Consider the following 22,839-nt stretch of genomic DNA (forward strand, 5'->3'; position numbering starts at 1 on the left):
TGTGGCACATCCCTATGTATCAATAAGCATACATACATTACTCTTAAACTGCTATAAGCTGTTAACTGCACTTTCTAAAGAAAAGAAAAATCTAAGTTTTATAAGATAATGCTTAAAGTAACATGGCAAAAGGTAAAAAAGCTGTGTAAAACTATGATTTGCCAATTCCTATTTCTTTACTCTCCCCCCAAACCTGCTGTGCAGCTATGAAGCAATTGTTTAAATATACATTAAAAGAGCAGACAGCTAGATTTTTGAAATATATTTTGCAAATCTTTTCAAATTTACTTCATTTTTTTGTCTGACAAATATTTGACTTAACAAAACCTTGTTCCACCATGATTAGAAACATGGGTAAAGCCAAGGTAGCACAGTGACCTGTGCGATACATGTGGCAGCCATCACTTACACTTTTTGCTCTCATAGGAGCTCTGCAAATATCACTCGCAAGACTCAGGCTAATCTGGTCTTATTTAAATATTCTTGCTCCTAAAAGCATCAAGGTTATTTTAACTGGGGTGACTGATTGAACATTCCTCCAGCAGAAAAAGTAGGATGCAATCCAGTAGAATTCATGGGTGCGATGGTCAACTTCGTAAGTCGACTGCAGGCGGGGACGGAACGACAGTGCTGTCGCTGAGGTCCTGAGTTGAAATAAATGTAGGACATAGTGTTCAGGACTCACTACATACACAACTGCTCTACAGTTAATTAGCATGTATGGAAAGTTTCTATTTTCTGGATCTCATGAGGTTGAGTTATTTGAGTTATTTTGGGGGTTTGTACAACATTTTATATTAATCACTAAATAGGCATCACAGAGCATGCCTGACACTTCTGCACAACAGCAAACAAATATATCAATATATGACACAGAGCCGTGAAGGTGAAGAACATGTCTCAAAGAGTGATAAATGGATCTTCTGGTATCTTCTGTACTTCATTCCAGAGAATTACAGAATAAGAAAGCTCTGAGTTTCTAGCACAGGCTTCATGGATTTCTAATTTACCACATATTCCTCATACAAACTAGAAAAAAGGGAGAAAGAGGAGGTGGGATGACAACCAAGGAAGTACAAGCTGAGAGCAGGACACAGGGATGGCAGGAGCCAGATATGTGGCTGAGCATATTTGCAAATCTTTTGCCTACATGCCTGAAAACTCCAGGAGATTAATGAAACTGGAAGGCTATTTGTATATGGTTGGTTTAGGGTTTGTTCATAGTCAGCATGAGATTAGACGCTGGGATAACTTCAGACTGGATTTAACATCATATATTTGGCAGCCTCTTTAGGGAGCTTAACAAATCAATGGAATACAACTCTCACAGGCCCTGGTTTCATAAGGTTATGTAAGCAAATATCTTACTTTAAACACACCAACTTGCTAAAGTAAAGAACATAGCATATGTTTAAAGGTATGCTTATGTGATTTGCATTGTAAAGCTCACTACTACTTGTACAAAGGATATCGGTGAAAATTTTAATGTCTAATGTTTCATTTGCTCACAGTATGCTCAAAGTGCCTCTCATGAGGCATCAGAAAGAATACATCACTTCTCTTTGATCTGTTATTTTTGGATTCATAAACTTTGAAATGTATGCCATTTTATCCTGCTCTGAAAGTATAAATTCAGGTTTAAGAACATAGTTGATTATCTTCCTGAGTATCAGCTTCAGGGTCATTTCACATTTGTTAAAATGAGATGTTCACGTGGGTCAAGATAATTGCAAGAATCAGTCTTGTTGATTCTTTATTGTTAACAACCTTCTTGCACATCCATCTTGATTAAAATGCAAAACACATACGCAGTGTCCTTTTGTTTTTAATCTGCTGGACCAATATATTGCTTTAACATTTGTTTAATGAGCTTCTTTGGAATGATTATGCAATTTTGTGCATATCTGTTAAATATTACATGATTTGATAAGAACATTTACATTCACTAATTCTCAAACCAGATTTTAAATAGTATAACAAGATCACAGTATTATGTTTTATGCCTGTTACTCTCCATAATAAATTTTTCATGTATGAATAGGCCTTACATGCTGCATTTGAGTAAAATATTTAAATTAATTACATAAGACAATAAATAAAATTATTAAATTTCATGTTTATTAATCAATATTCCTATTAACATATGAACCAGAAAAAGTATCATTTGTGTTTTCATATTCGTTCACCTCAGCTGAAAAGTGCACATGCAGCTCTAAGAGTATACAGCAATTTTATAATGTAGTTAACTAGTAAGACACTAAAATCTGATGTCTGTGAGCAGTGTCAGCAATAACATGAATCAAGAGTAATTTGCCACTCAGAGATCTATACTGGCTCTCCATTGACAACAGGCAAAGCAAGGTCCACAAGTGTGACAAATTGATTTCACATTTGTTACTGATACACTACAAAGAAAATTATTGCCATTTTACTACTGGTCTGCTAATGCTGATAAAACATCTTTAAAATGTTTGTGAGAAAAATAGGAACAGAGACTTTGCTGGGGATATGCAAAGGATAAATGTATCTTGGTAAATGCTTACCTAAGTAATCGTATAGAGACTTTTAAAATCAGGGTTTTTTAATTTATTGCAAACAAGTTCCCATCATATGTGTGTAATAGAAATAAATATAGGAATAATTTTAGTTGGGATCCAAAAACATAAAAAATATTTGGGGTTTGATGGGATGAAATTAGATACTTGTCCTTATTAGGGATCTTCGTTGGAAAATGTAAGCATTAAGAAATATTAAATAATCTTCATTAAGATTAATAGGAACTAACAATGTATAGGTAGAATTATTCCAAGAGGAGCTGTAGAGGGTTTATTTTGCTTGGTTCAGTCCATAATAAATGATCCAGCTTGCTTGACACCGCACCTGGAGCGTGTAGTTTGAACATACTTAATTGTGTAGAATCCATGGTTACGAAAAAGAAGAAAATGTATAATTCCTTTGCATTAGAAAATAGCTATCATGTTAGATTATTTTCTGCAATAATTATAGAATAAAAAATTATTTTAGAAGTTCCACTTATGAAGAATGTTCTTTACCATTAAAATTATAGAAACATGATATCAGTGAGGACCATATCCTTGATTTTCACTGCAGAAATTGGGGGAAAAAATTGATTCCTAGTAAGAATGTCATTGAAAAGTATTAAGATCTTGACTAAAATTAAATGGGTACATTAGGTTTAATATTTGAAATAGAAACTTTAATTCACTCTACTGTGCTTCAATTTCAACATTGAAGTTGAATCTAAGTTGGGATTTCTTCAGTTTGTGCATGCAGATCAGGGCTTTGATATTCTTTAATTGTAGTTCTAGAGTGAGTTTCATTTCCTTTCAGGATTTTTACTCATATCCTATCTATCTGTTGTATTTTCAAGTTTTTACAATCAGTAACACAGGCAATGATTTTAATACAGATACACTGTATAGGAAAATCTAATAAAACTGACTACACATGCAGAATGATGGTGTTTTCATAACAGATGTATCCAGTCAAAATAAATCTAAACAATCATAAAGTCTCTAGGTGACAATAATCAGAGAAAAAATAGAAAATTTTGTTTGGGGAAGACTGTTGTTAGGGTAATATATTAATGTAATCAGAAGAGGAAAATGGATTTGCAGTGCAAATAGCTAAATAGTTCATTTTAACCTGAGCAGGATTTTTCAGAAAGAATTATATAACTTAAGCATGGGAAGTCTGCAATTAAATTCTTATGTACTAAGCAACTACATAAAGCTCTAGAGGCACATTGTTTTATTTATGGTCAATATCCTGAATACTAAAAATATGTTTGGATATAAACAAATATATATATAATCATATACACAGGGTGTAATTATATAATATGTAATGATGTAAATAAAATACCTGTGCATATACACTTATGTATCATGTATATATACATACACACTATATATATTTATTTCAATAACTCATATCTTGTTGAAAACCATGAAGATCATAATGTTTCTGCCAAATCAGTCCTCAGCTCTGACCAGCTGGAAATCAGACCCTGTATTACCAACAAATTCTAGGGCTTTTGTGTCCTGGTTTGGGTACATTACTAGTGTCTTTGTGAGAGTAATAATGAAAGAATAATAATTTTTCTACTATTCTGGTGAGCTTGGTTAGAATTAAAAAAAAGCAAGAGAAATTAGTCAGCAGGTATCAAATACAGACAATAATGCAACCATGTAATTGGTATTTGTTATCATTTTTCCATTGTGCTAGTCTCTGTAAAAGACAATTATTTACTGTGTCATATTTCCTACAGTTTTTGTGACAAATTAATAGTACATTTTTGTTTACTTAGATAAGGGTTTCTGAAGCATATGTACTGAGATATACCTGATAATCTTCTGTGAAAAATCTTAACAGATATTCTTTTTCATAATAGCAACTGCACAGTTGGTTTAAATGGCTCCTATTCTGTTTACCAAGTGTTGCCAGTACACCATAGAAATAAATAGTGCATGCTCTAGATGATGTGCAATAGCACAAGACAGTTATTTACACAGTAACACTTAATTTGGTTCAGAATTCATAATCATAGAATCATAGAATCATCATAGAATGGTTTGGGTTGGAATGGACCTTAAAGGTCATCTAGTTCCACCCCCCCTGCCATGGGCAGGGACACCTTCCACTAGACCAGGTTGCTCAAAGCCCCGTCCAACCTGGCCTTTAACATTTTCAGGGAGGGACCATCTGCAACTTCTCTGGGCAATCTCTCCCAGTGTCTCACCACCCTCACAGAAAAGAATTCCTGCCTTATATCTAATCTAAATCTACCCTCTTTCAGCTTAAAACCGTTATCCCTCATGCTACCCCTACACTCCCTGGTAGAGTCACACATAGAATCACACACAGAATCATTCAGATTGGAAAAGACCATCGAGTCCAACCATCAGCCCTACTCTACAAAGTTCTCCCATACACCATATCCACCAACATCACGTCCAAATGACCCTTAAACACATCCAGGGATGGTGACTCCACCACCTCCCTGGGCAGCCTTTTCCACTGACCACTCTTTCTGTGAAAATTTTTTCTTTATGTCCAGTCTAAACCTCCCCTGTTGCAGTTTAAAGCCATTCCCTCTCATTCTATCACTAATTACCTGTGAGAAGAGGCCAGCACCAACCTCTCTACAATGTCCTTTCAGGTAGCTGTAGAGAGTGATGAGGTCTCCCATTAGGGAGTCCCTCCCCATCTTTCCCATAGGCCCCCTTTAAGTGTTGGAAGACTGCTCTAGGGCCTCCCCAGAGCCTTCTCTTCGCCAGGATGAACAACCCCAACTCTCTCAGCCTGTCCTCATAAGGGAGGTGTTCCAGCCCCCTGATGATCTTCATGGTCCTCCTCTGGGTTCACTTGAGAAAGTCCATGTCCTTCCTATACTGAGGGCCCCAGAGCTGAACAGAGTGACACGTCACGAGAGCAGAGTAGAGGGGGAGAATCACTTCCCTCGACCTGCTGGCCACACTTCTCTTGATGCAGCCCAGGATACAGTCGGCTTTCTGGGCTGTGAGCACCCACTGCTGGCTCATAGTTTTCCATCCACTAATACCCCCAAGTCCTTCTCCGCAGGGCTGCTCTCAATCCACTCATCATCCAGCCTGTATTTGTGCTGGGGATTGCCCTGACCCATGTGCAGGACCTTGTCCTTGTCCTTGTTGAGCTTCCTGAGGTTTGCACAGGCCCATCTCTCCAGCCTCTCAAGGTCCCTCTGGATGTCGTCCCTTCACTCCAGCCTGTCGACAGAGCCACACAGCTTGGTGTCATCAGCAAACTTGCTGATTGCTGAGGGTGCCCTCAATCCCACTGTCCATGTCTCCAACGAAGGCGTTAAACAGTGCTGGTCCCAATACTGACCCCTGAGAAACACCACTCATCACTGGTCTCCATTTGGACATTGAGGCATTGACTGCAACCATCCAGCCAATTTCTTATCTACTGAGTGGTCCATCCATCAAATCCATGTCTCTCCAATTTAGAGATAATGAAGCAAAGGAGACTAATAAATCCTATTGCCTTATTACCAGACTAAAATAGTAGTGTATTATTACATTTAAAGTACAAAAATGACTGCAGATCCAGGTACTTATTGTTCAGAAGGAGTTAGGGCTCAGTGATGGGTTAAATGGGCAGCAGAAGGTTCTATGAGTGGTCCCCTGCTGCAGCCAGCTGAATGCCACAGCTGTGGGCTACCCCTGGACCACAGTACCCTTGTACACAAACAGAAGTGACCTTCATAGGCATGTCAATAAAACACTGATAGCAGGACCTGTCAATAGTTATCATGAGCACAAACCAGCAACAGTAAAAGATCACATGTGGTTAGTGTTGTCATGTTTTCCAGTTAAAATTATGAATCTGACACAGATTCAGAGCATCTCCCATGATCTTTGCATGTTGTCATTCATTATTTGCACTTCGGTGACATGAAAGCAGAGTCTGAAAGTGCTAGCCGTCATACAAGCAAGGTCACAGAGAGCAGTGCTTAGATCAGGATTATAAGAATAAAGTAATCAAGACGTACCAGAAGCTGCAGAAGGAAGATGCTTAGATTTCTGTGACAGAACTAGAAGCATAGAAGGTAAAGACTTAAGCCATAGAAGAATGTAACCAAGTGCTGGAGCTCAGTGTAGTACTTCCCACTTTTGCCAAAAGGTGAAGACTCTCTGATATTTTAAGTCAACTGTCTTTTACAATGCTCCTCCGATTATCTTAAAAAGTGGTGCTGTAAATCTGAATGTACGTTCTCTTGCAGAGCTCACTATCAAATGATGGATTTGTGTTAATGATAGGGCAATGCTTCTCAGCCATTAAGGAGTAAGAGCATAGAGATTATATTTCAATTTCCACTTATTTAAACTCCATATAGCACAAATGTACAAGATGTGTTTTCATTAGGCCTACTACTGCCTAATCTCCAAGGGTTATAAAGACTTCCTCACGAATATGATTTCACCTTAATGAGTATTTCTCCATAGAAATGAAAGCTAAACAGCAATATTACTAAAAGGTCAAAAATCTCAAAAAGGAAGGAAGAAAAGAGTTTATGATGTAAAAATCTTGAAAATATGTATTAGTCATAACTCCTACAGATGTCTTTTTTGAATAGAGTAGTATTTTTCTTGACATGTAAGGACATATTTTAAAGGGCTCAATTGTGTAAAGTTTCTGGAAAGCTCACCACTTAAATAGCAATAAAATACACTGGAATCCAGGCAAATATAAAATAAACCTAGCTGAGGTTGTCAGACATGAACACTTGGTTTTTAAGCGAATTTTCAGAGTGCTACAAAAGCCCTACTTGCAAATTTGTCTCCTTCTCTTTTTAAGTAGTTGAATGGAAGGGTAGACAGAATGCTAAATTAAAAATACTTTTATGCTTTTTTCTTCCTCCAATGTAAGCCCAAAGTGCATTTTCAGTGCTGAAGGTTTCATTCCCTGTCTTCCAGTATTTTTTTCTTCGATCTCAAAAGGCTTTTTTTCTTTTGTTTTATTCTCTCAAAGTGTGGCCAATGTTGATTACAATGCTATACAGTCCACAGCTATTTTAACCTGTTGTGAAAATAAAGTTCTAAGTCTGTACTTGTGCTTTTAAATATAATTGGTTGCAAGGCTCAGAATCTGCACTGCTGAATGGAAAAACCAAGGCATTTCAGCACTAAAGCCATCTTCAGAGATACTCATTTTTATCTGTTTTAAAAGACTGTGTGGATTTATGAGAAGTTTGGTTTAGGAAGTCAGAATATTCATTTAAGATAGCATGAAGAACATTTTGTATTCACCCTCTCAAATGCTATGTATATAGCTACTCATCAATCCTGTGCAGTTCGTTTGATCAGGATACTGAAATGTACTGAGATTTTAGCTACCACTGTAGGAAGAAGTATCCCCCCCACAAACCAACACCTCACTTTTCCATGTGCATTTATTAATAATATTTTATACATGGATAGCTCCACAATTCTGTATTTGCTTGTTTGTTGGGAGAAAAAAAAAAAAAAAGTTTCTTACCTTAATCTCTTCTTTATCCTACCTACCAAAGTCTACTTTGGTAGATGAGAAGGAATTTACATTATTAGACAATTTTGCGAATCTTAGACTTTCATCTGCTGTTGTCTGGTAAAGAATGTTGAGGAGGCATTTGAGCCACACACACCATGTCTCCCCCTGGATCTTCAGGAATACTTTGGTGGTGGTTTTATTACTGAATCATCCCACTAGTACATGCTTCATCACTGTTATTCAAAAATGAGGCAAGCTCCCAACTTGGGCTATTCTTTTGATCAGCGTAGAAATTGAAGCCAATCAGAATTTGTGACTCAATCCCATTGATTGCTGGAAATACTTAAAACATTGTTGATCTTCAAGACAGGCTAAGAAAGTCATCATTATTGAATGACCAAATACAGGTGGTTTGCTCGTGTTAATTAGTATATAAGTTTTTATTGGTAGAAGGAAGTCTTGAAAGAGTTTAAATGGCAAGTGTCAGGATGCCAAAACCACCTAAAACAGTGCACAGCTTTACGTATTGAAGTTCAAACAAATTTTGTTGTAGTGCAATCAAGCTGCTAATCTGGAGATCCTTTGTAGTGCTCCAGGTGTGACTCTTCAGGGCAGCTCTCACTGGGTTGGTACTTCTGCTTCTCACTGCCAGAGCTTGTAATCCAACCACTGTCTTGCAGGGCCCGGGGTTACATCCACTTCTGTGCTATTTACTGGAAGACCCTGTAGCTTGGCACATGAAAGGCTTTCTCTGGGATCCTGCAAAGAGTGACAGCATGATGTAATTTAGAAGTGGTTTCTTTCATGCAAAATATGATTATTGTGCCAAAAGGCTTTTTGTCATGATTTTGCCTTTCCTGCCTGGTTTCTTACCTTATTCCAGAGCACATAGTACAACATAAACAAATACACAGGCACATATTCAATGCTTATATGTGTGAGTATAGGTGTTTCCTCAGTTCTTCAGGATGTATACTTTAGGCATGTTTGAAAATAGGGCTGTTCAATTGGAATATGTTTAAAGCCTAGAAATGTCTAATCTTCTTGCCAGAACAAATTAAAGATCTTAATAATGCATCTACTTTCAGGCAGAATCTAATTACTCATTCAAAAAACTTGCCACTATACTGTAATAACAGATTTCCATTCAAATCTTCTCATACTAGTTTGACTACTTCTAAACTATCCTATTTGACACCTATACAGTGTTCTTGTTCATGATTTCATGAGTGGTCTGTCACGCAATTATCAGTGATTTATTCAGTGATGTGAATATGTGTGAAAACGTACGCAGGTTAAGTGTGTACAATGCTATGCTGGAATTGCTATAATTTGACAGTCATGAAGCTGCAAGTGATTACAAAGCAGTGGGACAAGGAGTATAAGCTGGAAAGTGGGGAATGGAAAGACCTTCAGACACCACTGTGACAGTTTGTTTTGTCTTTGGTTTGTAAATTGCATTAGCTTTGTAGACTGGAGGAATCTGCTCAGAAATTTCAAATCCCCAGTAGATTTTTCTGTATACTTGTGTAGCTTCCCCTGCCCCTACCACAGAGAATGCATTTCTGTGCCTCAAGTATGACAGTTCCTCGTTTTGCATCCTATATGAAACTGTATTGAAGTGGAAGCATGACCAGCAATTCCTGGGAACTTACTCATGCTGCTTCTGGCATTCTGCTGATAAACTCAGACTGAGAGTCTTAAAATACTACAGCTAAATCTGTCACACCTCAACTGTCAGGTTCAATAAATTGAAATAAAAGCTGAAACTATCCAGTGGGATTCTAATGAAATACTGAAAGTTCCCTTTGAAGAGGATTGTTAAAAGATTCCTTTTCACTTGTGGAAAAATACAGTTAAAAATAATATTTTGACATATCTGAGGTTTTTATGTAAATCCTATTCTTAGAGTTTACAGCAGGCATCCAGGTGACCCCCACTGAATGATATGCATCCTTCCTAAACCTACTTTCAAGAAGCACATAAATTTTCGCATAATTGGCTTATTTTCGTTGAAATGCTCTTTTCCTCATGAAAAAAAGTCTCCCTTCATAATACCTGTTTTTCACTCAGATTCGAAAAAAAGACCAATGTGTTTTTCATGAAAATGTTTTGCAAGGGTGCATCTCATGCAGTGGTTTTCCTCCACCAAAGAGTGAAAGAAATATAGCGTATTGTTTACATTAGATCCTGATAATACAAAATGCTGATTACCATTGTAATTGCGTTCAAAATTTACATATAAAATTTCCAGAAAATGTATGTGCACTTCTGTAACTAAAATAAAATATTAATACTGACACATTTATTGTACAATTGAAACAGTTTTGGTCACCTTATTTAAATATCTCCAAATTCTCTAACCAGTGGTTTCTGAAAGGCTGTGTTGAGGTTAACTCAAATTAGAAATATAACTGGAAAAGGATAATATATATGTTTATGAATCAGGATTTAAATTTCCATTGAAACAGAAGGAAATCACCTCAGTCTCTAAGCATCTTCTATTCCCCATGCTGCACTTAATATTTACCATATAAAATGATAGACATTGATTAAAGCTTAACACAAGCTATTCCTGACAAAATTAAAGCAAAGTCAGAAGGTGGACCAGGAATCTGAATTATGTTCTCAGTAGACTGAAGTCTGATATTTAACAGGGTTTAAATATAGACTGTTATGATAGAATAATGTAGGAGGACATCCAAGTAGGCATTTTCACTGTTCTCTGAAAGACTTACATAAGTAAGAGTTGGATGGAAAAATGACACAATATAGTCACAAGAAGTTTGGTTTAGCATACTGTCCATGTAAAAAGAAGTACCTTCGTGATAAGAGGAGATTAAATAAAAAGCCTTCTAGATCTGTCAGCTGTAGCAAAGTAAAACATGGTTATCAATTAGTTTAATTGCCTAGGACAGATTTATTTCAATGTTGGAACATCAAAGAAACAAGTTCAGTGGTTTAAGGTAGGGCAAGTTTATAAAAAACAGCTTTTCAAAAGCTTAAGATAATTGTCTTCCTTTAATGCCCTTACATTTTTTAAGTGATCCAGTTTCTTAGCGGTTTTAGGGGACTGCCTAACATGATATATGTGTGTTTAGAGTCTCTGTTAACAACAAACAGTGTATTTAATTTGTTCTAAAACTTTTAAAATAATGATAAATTAAATAAATTCAAAGCAGACAAATTTAAATAAAGGAAAAGCTTCCTACTGCTTTAAATATTAGAAAGAATTCTACAAGAACCTCTGTAAACATATGGCTTTATATGTTCATTTATTAAATGTCTTTATATCTCTACATATTGTAATAATTTATTCAATGGAAAGGAGACTTAAATCAAGATGATTACAGTAATTACATTTAAATTCCTTACTGGTGTATGGTTTTAAATACAATTTAAATAGCAAAAACATTAAAGAAAAAGTCAATAGAGAAATTGATTATGTAACTATTTTTAAAATTAGAATAGGATTTTATTTAACCCACACAGAGGCCATATACTTTTGAAAACATGTAACTAAAATATTTTCTCTGTACTGTACTGTGCACAGGACTCTCTATTGTATACACACAGTGAGAAGGGAAATATGCATCCATAAGGTAACTGGAACAGTTTTGCCCACTGTGTCTGAGAAGTGGGCAGGACCAGGTTAGTGTTTAATACCATATTACAGACATGCTTTTTACTTCATAAATGTCTTTCTGGAATTTCTTCAGTCCTTTAATGATATTTATTTTCCTTAAATTTAGCCATTATGATGAGACCCTCTAGTTTAAGATCATTGTCTTTTCTCCCTTCAGTCAGGAGAAAATATATGCAAGTCATTCATCCCACCTATTTCAGACATGGAAGACCCACTGGCAGCGTTTCTCCCTCCAACATTTATAGAAGGAATCAAATAACCACTTTAATCTAAACGTTCAACATTTTGGCTTTTCCGTTATGCTGCTCTGTGCCAACCAGATAAGTTCAGGATTTTCAGCTCAATTGCTGTAATTCTGCCTTAAGTCACTGGGTGATACAGAATGCTGATAAGGCTGATACTTAGTATTTTTTGTCTAAATAGACCATGGTCTGTGCTGAGGTCAGGTATGGAGTGCTCACTTTTTACAGAACAGCAGCACTGGGAGCAAGGCCTCAGGGGCCAAGATTTCAAGCAAAGGAAATTGTTATGGGTAGGTAAAGTACCTGGAATACTATCCTTGTAATTTACAATATATGGTATACACTGGTAGTAACAACAGCTTCTCCCTGAGGATGTCAGAACACTTATGGGGAAAGCCTAGTGCTGAGAGCATTATTTTGTCCGGTTCTTAACTGGTCAATAATCTCTGATTCATCCTAAATCTATCAGGTAACACCACCAGCGATCATCTCAGACTTCCAAATCGTGAGCCCCTCTGAGCTTTCAACTACCATTTTTCCTGTCTAAAGTTATCATTCTTCCTTCCTGGACTTGTCAATGTCAAATATCACCATAATTCATAAAAGCCAAAGGAAAACATTTAGTTCCTTTCCACCAACCTTGAGGGATTTCAACTTCATATTTGAACAAGGAGATATTGTTACATATCTATATCTTATATCTAAGCCATATCTGACAAGTTTCTTGGTGTTTTGTAGGTTATATGATGCTTTATTATTGGATTTAAAGTAATCTTATTGTTGACATTCTTGATCAAGAAAATAAGAAATTAATTCTGGTTTGTTCTTACATGTCTTGTTGCAAAGTAGCAGTCATCTTTCTTTTACTATATGCTCACAAAAAACCCAGAACACCAAAACACAGGGCAAAAAGCAGCCAAAACATCGTATATCTCTAAACAAAACCAAAAGGGTTTGAAGAATGCTGGTACTTTGAGGGGAAGTATGGCAGTGAGACAATTACTGCTCCTAGGAAATCTAATAAAAGCTTTTCCACTGATGCTCAAGATATATGTACAGTGGTAAAGAGACAAGACCAACATTCTGTAAATGTAAGACAGATTTTTGAATGTCATCAGTCTGCACAGACCAACAAGTACGTAATTTAAAAATTGATCTATAGTAAATAACTGTTAATAGTAAAATAAGTGTAATAAGTTGGTAGTTCCTTTTCATTGCTGTTATAGGTAAGTATAATAAGTATTCATATTAAAGTTAATTACCTGAAACTATAATGAGGTAATGAATGGCCACTCAAACTATTGGAAGTAGAGAACTGGTTCAGTTTCAGCAGCAGAGGTACTCAGTCATTTAGGATTTTGTATGTTTAGAAATGGATTCTGATCTCATACCTCTCCAATAATTGTAAATTAATTATTTTGTAAAATACCCAAAGTAAATATGTAGAGGAAATGCTTTTCCTGCTTCGTTTTGTGTCTTGTGACAGACTGCACCGTGAATAAATCCATTACATCTTCATGTATAGTTTGTGTGTTCCAGTTTATTTTTATTTTGTGCCATAAACCTAGTTCAAATATTACCGTTTTTTGTGTGCTGATTTTTCCTTTCCTTTTTTGGTATCCTTCACAGTTTGGTAGTTTTTGCAACTACAATGTGAATCTTATTTATTTCATGTGTATGTCTTAGTGTCCTACTACAGATAGTAATCAGACTGTTTCCCTTGCTAAATGGATGGAATTTATGCTATTGCTTACTGATTTGTAGTCTTGTGTAATCTTTATTCATTATGAGATTATTGTCTTTTTACATTGTCCTTTTTGCCAGTATGGCTCTTGGGTATGATTCTATAACATCAGATACTTCTTCAGATCAGTTCTAGTTTATGTATTGAGATTCTGTTTCATGGTGTATTTCAATATTTGAAATTAATATTCCCTTAACACCTAAATTCAGACTGTTATTTTCAAGTGTAAAGGCATGATATGTAGATTTGGTCATTCATGGAAATGAAGAACAGTTATAATTTTTAATCTGAATTGTTGAATCCTAACTTCATAAAAAACATGGTTCAGTGTTATACGTAGATAATGGACAGAAATTCTGCTAAGATTCTGGAGGGAATTTATATGGATAATATAGTAGGGATGTTTTCCAAAATTGTAATTCAAAAATCTGGGCTTTAGGAAAGTTGAAAATTTTTTAGAGTTGAGACAAAAAGATGAAGTTTTGTAAAAATATGTTCAGAATTATTATGACAGAGTGGGACTTTAGGAATTGTGCCATTTGTTTCTATGTACGTTTGAAATCCAGAAGGCAGAATCTAAATAGATGGAAGTTCTTTAAAGTTTCAATGTTATAAAATTATCCCTTGTCAGTCATAAAAACTGACTACAAAAGTCAGAAGAATGTTGAAGATCAACATGCCTGTGAGAAGAGAACAAGCTAAAAGAAAGTTTCTTTAGGTTACAGGATGTTTTCATGGGCTTAAGTCACAAAAGTCAAAAAGGTCCAACTAGAAAAGTAATATTCTACGTTTTAATCTTGTTTCATTTTTTTCAGTCAAACCCCAGCTTTTCGGTTCAGCTGACTTGAGTTTGGCAAAGTTATCAGGGAGACAAATTTAGACTTGCATCAGGAAGATGTCTTTAGACTTAACTATGAAGAGACTAGCATCTCTGTAATTTTACACTCACTTTAGATTAGAGTCCCATTGAAATGTGTTGCTGTGGTCCAGGTCAAATGTTGACAAGTGTGCTAAATAGGAAAATAATGTCTGTGATAGCAGTTTAGAAAAGGAATCTAATCATTTGCGGTCCACAGTCAGAAGTTGATAAAAAAAAAATAAAAAAATTATATGTTTGATCCTATTTTAGCAGTTATTCTTTGGAAGTGAAAGTTTAGGTTGATTGTGCAATTTGGAGTACAACAATAAATACAACAGTAGTATTTATCCACATTTATTTTCTATTAATCTGTCTCTTAAATTTTTTGTTTTGTTTTTAGCATATATGACTTCACCCTCAAGAATGTTACCTTTTACTTTTTCAAAAGAGAATTTAGCATGAAAACCATTAAGAATTTAACCTCACAGAGTTAAATAGTATGCAGGTACTTGGAAAGTTGTCTGTGGGCATGTTTTGTAGTAGATAAGTTGGATGTCATAAACATAAAAGCATCAATATAAGAAATAGGCATTTCTCAAAAGTAGTATTACTGAGTTTTATCTATGTTCAACAAACAGTTTCTTATCTAGATCTGTGCTATTACTGCTGTCTGCTGTTGTAATAAACATCAGAATTTAAGAAGATTCAGAGGCTACCTAGGAAAAAATTTAGTTGTCTGTGTCTTCACCTGTTTCATCATCATCATCATTGATTCAGCTGTGTTTTGGCTACCTGTGTAGATGTTTATTTGTAAGAGAAGGGGAGTGTTTCCATGCTTCTTTAGGAGCATTAATTCTGCCTTAATTTATTCTTTCAATCAAGGAGAGAGAACAAGTATGAAAGCAAGTTAGCTGTGTGGTTCTTCACAACTTGGATCTGTTATCTGTTGACTACCCTAGAGCTGAAACTTTTAAGACATGCCAGACTTCAAATTCCATGTTATTCCTGTATAAATTTACTCTGCATGCATTATGTAATAAAACCATTGAAAAATAAACTTTAGTAATGATGGATTTTTGGCAGACATTGTTCCCAAACATTCAAAAATCAAGTGAATCCCCAAAATAATGAAACGTGATATTGTATTCTTTGCTTTGCCCTTCACTTTGAAGGGATAATTGAATTTTATTTATTTACTTACTTACTTAGAAAGTGGTTATCCTAGGGTATCTAAAGGGCGATTAAAGAGTTGTATTAGACACAGGTGATAATTTAAAATGAAGGCATAGTGAAGTCTGCATTTTAATGGATCAGTGAAAGATTGTCATATGAAAATGCAGATCTTTGTTGGCTGCCAGTTAACAGATCCTTTGATTTTACATTTGTTTCACGTGACGTATAGTTACTCTCCATAAACCATAATTTTATAATATATACATTTAAGTATCTTCTGCAGTCTACCTGAAAGTCACTTTTAGCACTAATTGATGGCTAATTTTGCTTGGTGGAAGCCATATTTTCTGTAGTTTAGATTTGAGAACCATTTGAACCATAAAGAAAAAGAAATGAGTGAAGCTATTAAGAAAAAGTTATGAAGTTACAAGTTACAGTGTACAAAGGGAGTGTGTTTAATACCCGATGTTAGCCATTCAGTAAATCATTTCTTAGATGTGCTCATGAAATCAGATTGGTACAGCAAGATCTAATTATGCAATTTACCAAAATAAATAAGTTTTATATTAGCCAGATCTTCCAATTTATCATAGTGTACCATGTAAAAATTTTAGGACCTGAATCTTTCCATCCTGTGTATTGTCTGAGACTAAGCTACAAAGTCAGAGAGAAAGCAGATTATTTTCCAGTATGGGATTTTTAATAGCACTAAAATTAAATAAAACTATATGTTTAATACAGTAAAACCTACTTGTATATGCATTAAAATAGTCAGTGTCCACAGTAGAGGACTTTTACATAGATGTTTTTCTTAACAAAAACCACTTAAAATATATGTTGCAGTTACTAACAGATGGGACGCTGACAGAAACATAGCACTTTGTTTTACATAACTTGGTTTTGATTCATAGCCTTTTGGCACTGTTTTCCTACAATGCCAGTTTGGCATCCATTGTGTTCTATATGAAAGAATGAGTCTTGTTCTTGCAGTGTTGCAAGATCAACACCGAACAGCTCTTTCATCTTTCAAGCTAAAAAAAAAAAAAAAAAAAAAAAGTACCCTAGCATAAAGTAAGGATAGAAGGTAAAACAAGACAGTGTTTACTATCCTATCATTTATTGATTTCTTTGTATCCTTAATGGCCTTTAGTCATTATTAATATGTTTGTTTTTAAAACCTCTCTGCATGTACAATCATAATTTTGCAAAGGCTACAAATGGCCAATAAATGATCAAAATGTTAATAGATTTAACAAATTGTATGCTCAGTAGTTTTTCGGTTTCTTATATATATTAACCACTTTTTTTAACAATCTTTTGCAGATTGTAGCTTTGCGTGAACAAAATGCACACATTCAACGGAAAATGGCTGCTGGTGAAGGGCCTGCCGAATCAGAGCACATTGAAGGAATGGAGCCAGGACAAAAGGTTCATGAAAAGGTATAAAATGTTAGTTTTCATTGGATCATATAATCAATATGACAAATAATCAGTTGTTAGATTTTTGTTATGTGAATATTTCATGGGACATCCCTTTAGAATATTGTCTGTTTACTGAAACCAGTATCAAAAAATGAGCTTGTTTAAATGGAAAAGAAATGCAAATGGGCAGGTCCTTACTCTTTGATAGGGTAGTGATTTAAACCCACAGTTTAGAACAAACTTTTAAAAAAATTTTTGTGTAATGCTACAAGGTTACTGTATCCTGCTGAGTGATCCTGTGCACATCCCATACAGAAGATCAAGGTTTAGTGGCACATATATTTTCAAGGATATGTATGCAAAAACTGCTGACAAAATAGTCCATAAGGGGATGACAGAGACCTAAAACCTAGAAGAAGTAATTTTCCTCTGTGCTACCTATGGATACTCTTCAAATTCATGTCCATGTTCACAGAGAGAGAAGTGAAGAGCATTTTACTTACTTACCACTCTTTAAATAAGAAATAGGTATATAGGCTAAGTATCTGCCACTTAAGTCTTAGAGGAAAAAAAAAAGTTAGAGAATATCTAATTTAAAAGCAAGGTTTACTTTTAAGCCTTAGTTTTCTAGACTGATAAAAAACAAGTTGTGTATCTTCTTTTGCTTCAGAGTTATTAAATTAAAATGCAAACATAACATAACTTCTGGCAGAGAGCTGAAATGCGTAGAGCTGCTCCTTGTATCTGTGTGCATTTTGTCTAATGGCATATGATGAACAGTAGCATAAATCATACTTACAAAATATAACTCATCATTACTTATTTATTTTATAGGCAATCCAATTAATGGGCACACTTGCACTGCAAGCATTAATTTTAAATGTTTTGTGTTTTATTTTATGTGTCTCTTTCATTGAGTAATCTATGTGGTTGGGAAACATAAACAAATACTATTCAGCTACTTTCCTCTTCCTTGCAAAATCTTACTCTTTGACACATCTGTGAAAACTTATTAAAACAGTGAACATCCCACTCATGCTTTTAAATACAACCACACTGCTTAGCTGAAAAATCTCTAGTTTTCCACTTTCTTTGCAAGTTATGACTTCTGACTTGATCCACTGATCTCTTTACTTATAACCAGAGGTAAGTGAAGATAAGAAGATCAGTCCTTTAACAAATCTGCATATTTAAACATTAATGACAGGAATAAAAGCCATTGTAACACATTATTATCATTTTATATGAAATGTTTCTAGAATATTATGTCCAGAAAACTTCTATGCTTCCTAATCAAAACGATTTATGTTGGCCTTGTTAAGCTGAATTAATGTCTTGAAGCTGAATTAAAGTCTTGTACTTACTGATTTTTGCTCCTTATAGTAATGAAAGCATACTGGATAGGGAGTTAGCAGGAGTCTATATTGACACTGGATCAACCAGTGCACTCTAATTCACATCCTCTGTACGAGCTGCTCTCTACCTTTCTACCATTACTTTATTGCTCACCATCAATTCCTTCTTTTATTAAGAGAAGCCCCCTCTTTGTAAAATACTTCAGTTTAAGCCCAGACTCTAAACATCCATTTAGAAAACAATAAACTATGGGGTAATGGTTTGCACCCTCTTATAATACAGGAGATCAAGGTTCAATTTCAGTCAGTCTGAGTAGATCCTACATTTTAGGTTTCAACATTGTGGCTGATAGTTGCAGCAATTATACAGGTAAAACTTAAGCAGGACCTTAAGGAAGTCACCATATTAATCATGCCTTCTTGGACTTCCCAGGAGATACAGACATGGTAAAGTCTACACAGACACCAATGTAGAGCTTGCCTAGGTTCCTAGAACAGGCAGTCCCAAACAGGTATAGGCAATTAGAGGTTTCCTCAGGTAAAAGTTGCCTACAGAAAGAGTTAGCCAGCTTGGCTAACATGGAAAACATGAAGAGTGGACTGTTTTCTGTGGTTTAGTTGTGTCCAAGTTTAACATCCCTTCTGAAGCTGGTATAACTTCTTGTGTATTTAGGAAAAATATGTCAACATAGATTTCAGCTCATTTGTATCATCAGTACTGAATGACTACTATACTCTTGGGGGGAAAAAGAGATAATCTGACTGCATTTCACAGTAAAACAGAAATAGTTTGTATTATTCCAGTGCTCAGAATAGCTGCTAAAAGAAGTTATTATATACTTTTAGGCTACTTCCTTTCAAGAGGATAGAAAGAACAGGCCAAGAACTTTTCCGAGGCATTCATTCTGATTTTCAAAAAATCTTGGAAAAATGAGACATTGCAAAAGAACTGTAGAGATGTCATGCCAGTAATTAAAACAATATGACCAAGGTTGCATTAGTCTGTTTCACACACACACACAGAATCACAGAACTGTCTTAGTTGGAAAAGAGCTTGAAGATCATCCATTCCAACCATTATCCTCACACTGACAGTTCCCAACTACACCAGATCCCTCAGTGCTATGTCGACCCGACTCTTAAACACCTCCAGGGATGGGGACACCACCACCTCCCTGGGCAGCCCATTCCAACGCCTAACAACCCCTTCTGTAAAGAAATGCTTCCTAATATCCAGTCTAAACCTTCCCTGGTGCAACTTGAGACCATTCCCTCTTGTCCCGTCACTTGTTACTTGGTTAAAGAGACTCATCCCCAGCTCTCTGCAACCTCCTTTCAGGGAGCTGTAGAGGGCGATGAGGTCTCCCCTCAGCCTCCTCTCCTCCAGACTAAACACCCCCAGTTCCTTCAGCTTCTCCTTGTATGACGTGTGCTCCAGAGCCTCCACCAGCTTTGTTGCCCTAAATGAAGTTTATCTACACTGATATCAGAAAAATTATTAAAAAGCTAATAGTGAAAATTGAGTATTAAGAAAAACCCCTCCAGAACCTATAAATCAAAGAATGCTAAAATGAGAGTTTATACATTTTATAGAAAGTAATTTTTATATATGTATTTTTATGAGACAAAAAATTTTGTTCAGAAGGAGATTGTTCTACTGTACCATAAATTGATTTCTATAAAGCAGTGGCTCGGTACATAGTAATTTATTTTTTTAATCAGCAGTAAGGGAAATCAAGCTACTTAATCTTTAAGAAATAGAAATCTTATTAACGGTGACAGGGTGTAATCATAAAAGACTCATTATCAAGTATGAATGAAAAATCTCAAAAGTAATGGAGAAATCTCAAAAGTAATGGTAAAATGAGAAGTATTAACTGAATATTTATGACTTTGGGGGGAAAAAAAAAAAAAAAAGAAAAGGAGAAGTTCTAAGAAGAGTGAATGGCTTTTAATTACGATTTCACAAAATTCCAAACTTTGTGATATATCTGCTGTAGGAAAGTATTAGAGATTTCAACATGGAATTATCCTGATTTAAAACAAAACAACAGAAAAACAACAAGGAGCTTCCTGGATCTAGCTTTTTGTGCCTGGAACAGACTGCAGATTGCACTGTGAGCTGCTTTCATTGACAGGGGGATTCCAGGTCATTAAACAGGTACAGTCACACATGTTCTCTAGGGGAGATCTTGCCTAGGTATGTTAATATTTCTGCTCTATGACACTAAAGCTTCTAAGTGTCCTGGTTTGAGCCCGGAGGGTAAGTGAGCACCACACAGCCACTCACTCATCCCTTTCTCTCCAGAACCAGAAACTTTTAAAGATTTTTAAGATAAATAACTTGCATTTGAGACAGAGTACAGTGCCAAGAAGGCTAGGTGGCCAGCTCTGTGATTCTGTGTCACAGGGCAGCTGGAGCATCATTTTAAATTCTGTATAATCACAAGCACTGTCCTCTGACTGAAGCACCAAGGCTTCCAACAGTAATATATTAATTCCCAATAAAAGTGATAACATATTCAGTAATTGCTTCAGAACTCTGAGTGAATACAAAAGCAGTTTTATGAGATGATAAAGCAAGGGATATATATGTCCTTCTCATTAACAACTACATGGCCGGTTCTCATGTATGAAGGCTAAGGGGAAGTACGGAAACAGACAAAAAATGTTCCATGATAAAACTAATAAAGACAAGTACTAAATATGAGAAACAGTAAGTATGTAGAGTAATCCAAGGATATGCAGAACTCCAGAACTGGCCCTTATTGCCACATAACAGTGTAATTTTTAAAATGAAAAATAATAGAATTGTATTAATTGTTTAAATCTGTAGGAAGAGTTTCAAAGGAAAAAGAAAAGAAATTATGACACACTAATGATCCAGTTAAGTGAGCACTTTATTTTCTCAGTTCCAGACTGTGGTATGTTTTAGAAAAAAATCCATCAAACAAATATTTGGGATTATCCCTATGCAAGCTTTTTTTTCAGAGTTCTAATTTGTTATGTGTAGAACTATATCAGAAATATTTTTTCCTGTCCTATCTAGGAGGATGATAGTGACTTTGAATAGTCTTATTATTCATATTCTAAACAAAGTATACGTATCTAGAGAGAGATATTCTACATTACCAGTATGAAAACCATATGTATTTTTATCAAACTTCACTTCATCACCTGTTAGTTTTTCAGACAAATGACTATATGAAGACTAATATTTTCGTTTGGGAAAAAAAAAAATTGTACATACTAGAGACCAGCATCAGCTTATTCGCCCTTCTAACTCATAACTCGTTATGCTGTTTTCCATGTAATTTTGTCAGTATGATTCCTTCCGGTTTTTATCAAAAAGCAATATAAAAGTCCTTGTAAGTTTATGAAGTAATGAGGAATTCAGTGTCTCTCTTTTTATTTGCCATTTTGAACTAGCAATCATTTTCATCTATATCCAATCAACGATCATGGTCAAGTTGGAGGAATGAAATCTTTTTCACAATGTTTGAAGGATAATTTGTCAACATGCCCCAAATACAAGAATTTTTTTACTAAAATAGTAACTAGTATTTTTAAAGACATATTGGGATGCCTGAACCTGTAGCTGAACATCATGCACCATCAACCATATGTAACTGGAGCAAGAAATAGGAATGAGTCTCAGATCCTGATAGGAAGCACAGTGTGCTCTCATTTCTTGCTATAAACTGTGTGCCTTTAAAGTGGTGCTTGATGGACCCCCCAAAAAATGATACTGTGAATAAGTAGTTTGTTTTCAAATAAAGGTGGGTTTTTTTTTTTCATTCCCCTATTTCAGCTTCCGTAAGAACCATGGAAATTGAATTATGCAGTAAAACAGAATGTTTTCAAAAATGTTCATATGCAAATTGGGAAGGATTGAAGTTGCTTGGGAAAACATTGAATCTTCTGATATTTTTATACCTTAAATGTCCACCGTTAAAGTATCTCCTTCACTTATAATGATCTCTTTCCTTGATGGTTCAAAATTCATTGCCTATTTCTGGCCCATGTTCAAAAATATTCCTCAGTAAACTCCATGCCACATCTTCTAATTCAAATATATAACCAATCATTGCTGTAATTCTTTGGAAGTTAATGAAGTTTTATCAGAGATTAATTGGCCTGAGGAACGACTATTTTTATCCTCAAAGATGCCATGTATGCATGAGAGTGGTCCCGCTTGACAAAGCACTTCAGCATTGATTTCTGTTACCCTGAAGACATAAAAGCTAAGCGTTTAAATACAGTGTAAATCAAGATGTTTCTCCTTGGAAGCGCACAGTTTCTATTTTTAAGCTTTGTTGCTGACCCTTGCAGCTGCAACCTGTAAACACTATTAAAATACAGAG

The 22,839-nt window shown here is 35.3% G+C and overlaps 1 protein-coding gene across 8 annotated transcripts in view; it reads left to right on the forward strand.

The window, feature by feature from the left end:
• Positions 1 to 22,839, forward strand: part of PPFIA2 (PTPRF interacting protein alpha 2) — a 365,675-nt gene that overhangs the window by 257,051 nt on the left and 85,785 nt on the right. For all 8 annotated transcript variants that reach the window (XM_074902784.1, XM_074902788.1, XM_074902785.1 and 5 more), the window contains one exon: positions 17,022 to 17,138. In XM_074902784.1, the coding sequence (XP_074758885.1) occupies positions 17,022 to 17,138 (117 nt within the window). The remainder of the gene's footprint in view (positions 1 to 17,021; positions 17,139 to 22,839) is intronic.

This window comes from Athene noctua, chromosome 3 (genome assembly GCF_965140245.1).
Source record: "Athene noctua chromosome 3, bAthNoc1.hap1.1, whole genome shotgun sequence".
NCBI classification, from domain to species: Eukaryota; Metazoa; Chordata; class Aves; order Strigiformes; family Strigidae; genus Athene; species Athene noctua.